This window comes from Micromesistius poutassou, assembly GCF_964030765.1.
Source record: "Micromesistius poutassou genome assembly, contig: SCAFFOLD_1948, whole genome shotgun sequence".
Classification (NCBI taxonomy): domain Eukaryota; kingdom Metazoa; phylum Chordata; class Actinopteri; order Gadiformes; family Gadidae; genus Micromesistius; species Micromesistius poutassou.
In genome coordinates this window covers 1-7,112 of record NW_028180374.1, presented here as the reverse complement: position 1 = coordinate 7,112, position 7,112 = coordinate 1, and the positions used below count along the sequence as shown (strand labels likewise).

Below are 7,112 nucleotides of genomic sequence, written 5' to 3'. Positions count from 1 at the left end.
AGTATATGTAGTATGTATGTAGTATATGTAGGCTGTGTTGTGTTCCAGACGAGTTTGTTCCCGCGGTTTAAGGACCTCCCGGCCGTGGGCGCGGTGGTGCTGAGGGAGGGCGGGCTGCTGGTCCTCACGCTGCTGCAGGTCAGCAGCGCCCCCCCGGTGGAGGGGCCACCACACTGCCGTCACCACGTCAAGGCTTAGCCATTAACACAAGTTCTTTCTCGTTGTTAAAGGTGTCCGATAGAACTTCTAACATTCAATTACGATTTCATTTAACGTAACACTTAACACATGTATAACACTGTAAAGCCCCTACAAACATACAACAAACTCAGAACAATAGCCTAACTGAGACAGATATTTGTGGATAAAGAGTAACTGTCTCGTTTAAGTACTGTTAAGTAAGTATAATTATCTAGAAAAATAATAACATCGTTTTTCACTTTCAGCATGTTTGAGTGCATCTTTTCCCTTTAAAGTTGAGCGTTCCCTCTGGTCCCTGGTCTCTGCACCTGGTCTGCAGGCGCTGGCCGGCGGGGCCCCGCGGAGCCTGGGAGACCACTTCTCTGAGGTGCTGTTCAGCATGAACAGGACCTGTGTGGGCCTGCTGGCCCGCTGGCTGGACCGCGGCCTGCAGGACCCCAGCTTCCCCTCCGCCCTGGTCTCCAGCCAGCAGAAGGACGCCTTCCGCCAGCAGCTGCTCAGGTACATGGTCCACACCACGGTCCTCTCTGCTCAGGTACATGGTCCTCTCTGCTCAGGTACATGGTCCACACCACGGTCCTCTCTGCTCAGGTACATGGTCCTCTCTGCTCAGGTACATGGTCCTCTGTTCAGGTACATGGTCCTCTCTGCTCAGGTACATGGTCCACACCACGGTCCTCTCTGCTCAGGTACATGGTCCTCTCTGAGGTACATGGTCAGGTACATGGTCCTCTCTGAGGTACATGGTCCTCTCTGAGGTACATGGTCCTCTCTGAGGTACATGGTCCTCTCTGAGGTACATGGTCAGGTACATGGTCCTCTCTGAGGTACATGGTCCTCTCTGGTTGATCCGGTTCTCAGGCCGAGTTGTTCCTCGGTTGTTTGGCCAGTGAAGGTCTGTTCCTAAAACAAGCAAGGGACCCCAAACCAGGGACAGACTGACCGACCGGGTTCATGTTATTGTTCTGTCTGTCTGTCCTCCAGGGACAGACTGACTGACCGGGTTCATGTTATTGTTCTGTCTGTCTGTCTGTCCTCCAGGGAGCAGATAGACCGACCGGGTTCATGTTATTGTTCTGTCTGTCTGTCTGTCCTCCAGGGAGCAGACCAACAGGCGCCAGGTGAAGGAGGCGGTGAAGGAGTTCTCCCTTCTGTGCCGTGGACAGCAGGCTGGTGGGTACTCCTCCCAGTAGTGGTGGATTCTCCTCCCAGTAGTGGTGGATTCTCCTCCCAGTAGTGGTGGGTACTCCTCCCAGTAGTGGTGGGTACTCCTCCCAGTAGTGGTGGATTCTCCTCCCAGTACTGGACTCCTCCTGGAAGCTTCTTTCTGCAGGGGAAAAAACACTGTGCTCATTTTGAGATATTATGACCGTTTTGGTCTTCATGTGGTCATCATCGTAGAGAACTTCAAGGTGGCCGTCCACCTGAAACAACGGGGCGTCTTCCATCTCAACGACCACAAGGGGTCAGACTACTGAGGACAAGAGAAGACAGAAAGGTCACGAGGCTCCTGAGAACTATTGAAGGATGTATTCACAAAGGTTTGAGCTCCGGGAGAAGACACCCGTCTTTGACGTTGTTGGGAGGCTGAAGGGATAACAGGGTGGGTCAATATACTGACGTGTTTCAGAAGGTGTGAATATGGGGCGGCGTGCGGCTCAGGAGGTACAGCGGGTCGGCTGGTCACCAGAAGGTTGCTGGTTGGATCCCCGGCTCCTCCTAGCGGAGTGTGGAGGTGTCCTTGAGCGAGACGCCTCACCCTGACCGCTCCTGACCCGCTGGCTGTCGCCCTGAGGGGTCCACTCCGCCGTCGGTGTGTGCATGAAGGGGTGAGTGTCAGGCAGTGTTGTTCAGCAGTGACTTTACTGAAGTGTTCATGGAGGAGCTCGTTCTCAGGAGCTTCTCTGTCACCTCATCCACAGGGTTGTTTTTTGTTGTTGAACTGTTTTTATATTTTTTATAAATGAATATAAACATACATTAATTAATATGGTTGGAATGACATTGTAAAAAGTCTGACATTATATAAAACCCTCCCTCTCCTCCCAGCCCTCACACCTTGTCCATTTTTGTCAAAAAAGTGCTTTGCCGTCCTCCCATTCTAAAATTTAAAAAACAATATTTTAGTTATAAAAGTAGTAGCTAGCGATTCCAAGCTAACATGAACAATGTGAAATGAATTAGTCTCTAGCTCAACCACAGGTGTTTTTTTTTTAAATATATGTTTAATATTGACTGACAAAGCCAAAGAGGAATGTTATTGGAGTACTGCATATGTCCCTGAATACTGTGTACAGGTGGAGGAGATTCTACTAGTATCACACCACCAGCATCCTGGGACTGAACAAGTGCTGTATTAATAAAGACTGAATATTGAGCCAAATCAAATGAAGATGATGCACATGTTTACGTATAAGTATGTGTTTGAAATGGACTATATGTAGGAATTTCACATGCATACATTTCTTGAAATTGCCAATATATGACCAGGTTATAAATGAACTTAAGAAATGACATTCCCGGGCACTGGTTCTGTTATATCTCAACGATTTACCGGGCAAAGGGAAGGAAGGGACGGAAAATAACAAACAAATACGTTATCTCATAAATGTTTCATTTGTTTGATTCTGACAACATGATGGTTATCGTCTCAACCCGTGGAGCTCACTGCTCACTGCAGGACCAGGAAACTCACCTGGTCCTGAGTCCTACAGACAGGACCTTAGTCACAGACAGACAGACAGACGTCCTGAGTCCTACAGACAGGACCCTAGTCACAGACAGACAGACAGACGTCCTGAGTCCTACAGACAGGACCGTAGTCACAGACAGACAGACAGACGTCCTGAGTCCTACACACAGGACCGTAGTCACAGACAGACAGACGTCCTGAGTCCTACACACAGGACCGTAGTCACAGACAGACAGACAGACGTCCTGAGTCCTACACACAGGACCGTAGTCACAGACAGACAGACGTCCTGAGTCCTACACACAGGACCTGTAGTCACAGACAGACAGACAGACGTCCTGATTCCTACAGACAGGACCTGTAGTCACAGACAGACAGACAGACAGAGCTCAGTGAGTGCAGATGTTTATTCAATGGTTGTGTTGACGCTCCACAGACCAGAACACAGTGTTAAAAACATGTCTGTCATGACTTCATGGTATGATGTCAAATCACGATTTCCAGAGTCATGATGTCAAATCACGATTTCCAGAGTCATGATGTCACGTTCATGATGCAGAGACATGATAACTTACTGATGATATTATCAAAACAAAAAAAGAGTTTTTCCACCACGTCCACAACAGAGTAGGACGGTCTTCTGAGAGGGGGCGGAGCCTCCAGGGTTCTTTCAAGATAAAAGTCTCGTGGAAGCGAGGTCCGGTGCATGGAGAAGGTTCTCTAGTTGTGCAGTAGAGTGGGGGGGGGGGTCTGTGTGTGGGGGGGGGGTCTGTTTGGGGGGGTGGGTCTGGTGTGTGGGGGGTCTGTGTGGGGGGGGGGGGTCTGTGTGGGGGCGGGGGGGTCTGTGTGGGGGGGGGGGTCTGTGTGTGGGGGGGGTCTGTGTGGGGGGGGGGGTCTGTGTGTGTGGGGGGGGGGGGGTCTGTAGGGGGGGGGTCTGTGTGGGGGGGGGGGGTCTGTATGGGGGGGGTCTGTAGGGGGGGGGGGTCTGTGTGGGGGGGGTCTGTGTGTGGGGGGGTCTGTAGGGGGGGGGTCTGTAGGGGGGGGGGGGGGTCTGTGTGTGGGGGGGTCTGTAGGGGGGGGGTCTGTATGGGGGGGTCTGTGTGTGGGGGGGTCTGTGTGTGGGGGGGTCTGTATGGGGGGGGTCTGTATGGGGGGGGTCTGTGTGGGGGGGGTCTGTAGGGGGGGGTCTGTATGGGGGGGGTCTGTGTGGGGGGGGTCTGTAGGGGGGGGTCTGTATGGGGGGGGTCTGTGTCTCCTACTGAAGGTCCTGACCCCAGAGAGTTACTATCGTATTCTGGTGAACAGGTTCAGAACCGACTTGGACTCCTGAAAAACAAAACATACAATATAAATATAATACTTATAGAACCAAATAATATACTGAAATATAATACTCATAGAACCAAATAATATACAGAAATATAATACTTATAGAACCAAATAATATACAGAAATATAATACTTATAGAACCAAATAATATACAGAAATATAATACTCATAGAACCAAATAATATACTGAAATATAATACTTATAGAACCAAATAATATACAGAAATATAATACTTATAGAACCAAATAATATACTGAAATATAATACTTATAGAACCAAATAATATACAGAAATATAATACTCATAGAACCAAATAATATACTGAAATATAATACTTATAGAACCAAATAATATACTGAAATATAATACTTATAGAACCAAATAATATACAGAAATATAATACTCATAGAACCAAATAATATACTGAAATATAATACTTATAGAACCAAATAATATACTGAAATATAGTACTAGTATAACCAAATAATATACTGAAATATAGTACTAGTATAACCAAATAATATACATCAATTCAATACTTATAGAACCAAATAATATACAGAAATATAATACTTATAGAACCAAATAATATACTGAAGTATAGTACTAGTATAACCAAATAATATACAGAAATATAATACTTACGTATAACAAAAGGATATAGATAAATATATTACTTATATAAAAAATGATATACATAAATAGAATACTTTTATAACAAAATAACATACATAAATATAATACTTATATAACAAAAGGATATACATAAATATAATACAAAATTATATTCATAAATATAATACTGAATATACATAATATAATACCTTTCAGCATGCAGCTAAAGTGTTTTATACGAATACAGGAAGATAGGGACAATTAAGGAAAGTGAAGAATAGAGCTAACCAGTACACTGGTTCTATAGAAACATCTCTATACAGTATATACATATTCTACTGTAGACTAAACATGTCCTGTACCTTGGTGTTTTACAGTAACGTGTCCTGTACCTTGGTGTTTTACAGTAACGTGTCCTGTACCTTGGTGTTTTACAGTAATGTGTCCTGTACCTTGGTGTTTTACAGTAACGTGTCCTGTACCTTGGTGTTTTAGAGTAACGTGTCCTGTACCTTGGTGTTTTACAGTAACGTGTCCTGTACCTTGGTGTTTTACAGTAGACTAACGTGTCCTGTACCTTGGTGTTTTACAGTAATGTGTCCTGTACCTTGGTGTTTTACAGTAACGTGTCCTGTACCTTGGTGTTTTACAGTAACGTGTCCTGTACCTTGGTGTTTTACAGTAGACTAACGTGTCCTGTACCTTGGTGTTTTACAGTAATGTGTCCTGTACCTTGGTGTTTTACAGTAATGTGTCCTGTACCTTGGTGTTTTACAGTAACGTGTCCTGTACCTTGGTGTTTTACAGTAACGTGTCCTGTACCTTGGTGTTTTACAGTAATGTGTCCTGTACCTTGGTGTTTTACAGTAACGTGTCCTGTACCTTGGTGTTTTACAGTAGACTAACGTGTCCTGTACCTTGGTGTTTTACAGTAATGTGTCCTGTACCTTGGTGTTTTACAGTAATGTGTCCTGTACCTTGGTGTTTTACAGTAACGTGTCCTGTACCTTGGTGTTTTACAGTAATGTGTCCTGTACCTTGGTGTTTTACAGTAACGTGTCCTGTACCTTGGTGTTTTACAGTAACGTGTCCTGTACCTTGGTGTTTTACAGTAACGTGTCCTGTACCTTGGTGTTTTACAGTAACGTGTCCTGTACCTTGGTGTTTTACAGTAATGTGTCCTGTACCTTGGTGTTTTACAGTAGACTACTGTACCTTGGTGCAGCGTGTTTTACTAAAGACGTTCCAGAAGCGCAGCGTCTCGTCTCCGGCTCCCGTGACGATGGCCTCCCCGTCGGGGGACACGGCCTGGGGGGGGGGGGGGGGGGGGGGGGCGGGGTTAGTGATGATTATCAATCTGCAGAATGTGACAAACACACACAGACTCTCACTGACGTGACCCACCAGGTACAGCACCCTGTAGGAGTGGCCTGTGAGCTTGGCCACCTGGCTCAGCGAGGGGTACTTCCACACCAGGATCTGGTTCTGGGAGTAGCCGTGGGTGCTGACCTGGGGGCAGACACTCTGGTGAGAAGGGCCCACGGGCTACTGCCCCCAGAGCACTGGGGACAGCTTCAACACGGTACAGCGGATACAGAGGTCACGAGGGGCCACACCGGGGGGCAGCCTACAGGTACACTGCCGACATGGACCCCACTACGTTTAGGCCCGGAGTCCAACCCTCCTGGCCTCAGTGTGTGCGTGCATGTGTGTGTGCGCGTGTGCGTGCGTGCGTGCTCACCAGCTCGTTGGCGTGCTTGGACCAGGCCAGGTTGCAGACCTGGGAGCCCGTGTCGGTGCTCTGCAGCGGCTGGCCCGTCAGCGTGTTCCAGAAGCGCAGGCAGCGGTCGGCCGTGCCCCCGCCGGAGGCCAGCAGGCCGTGCTGGTGGGGGGACCAGGCCATGGCCTTCACCGCCGCCAGGTGCTCGCTGTACTGCTGCATGGGCAGCAGGCTGGAGCAGCTCCACACCAGCAGCTGGGCACAGCGCAGAGGCTTCAGTCTGTGTGCGTGTGCGTGCGTGTGTGCGCGTGTCTGTGTGCGTGTGTGTGTCCTTGTATTACAAGGTTTTATCAAATTACGTCCCAGTGTGACGTCACAGTCTACTGTCTACTGTACAGTGTGACGTCACAGTCTACTGTCTACTGTACAGTGTGACGTCACAGTCTACTGTGTACTGTACAGTGTGACCTAACAGTCTACTGTGTACTGTACAGTGTGACGTAACAGTCTACTGTCTACTGTACAGTGTGACGTCACAGTCTACTGTCTACTG

The 7,112-nt window shown here is 47.7% G+C and overlaps 2 protein-coding genes across 2 annotated transcripts; one reads left to right on the top strand and one right to left on the bottom strand.

Moving 5' to 3' along the window:
* Positions 1–10: 10 nt before the first annotated feature.
* Positions 11–2,578, top strand: LOC311370859 (importin-13-like). Its single transcript, XM_084489158.1, has 3 exons — positions 11–138; positions 521–702; positions 1,301–2,578. Exons 1-3 carry the CDS (start codon positions 13–15, stop codon positions 1,392–1,394), a joined length of 402 nt encoding a protein of 133 aa, XP_084345284.1. The 5' UTR covers positions 11–12; the 3' UTR covers positions 1,395–2,578.
* Positions 2,579–4,050: 1,472 nt separating this feature from the next.
* On the bottom strand, positions 4,051–6,814 carry LOC311370858 (fizzy-related protein homolog; the record flags this gene model as incomplete). The annotated part of the gene is made up of 4 exons (XM_084489157.1): positions 4,051–4,219; positions 6,055–6,147; positions 6,244–6,348; positions 6,581–6,814. Coding segments are annotated over 4 exons (474 nt in total), but the record flags the coding sequence as incomplete, so codon positions are not given.
* Between the last annotated feature and the right edge of the window lie 298 nt (positions 6,815–7,112).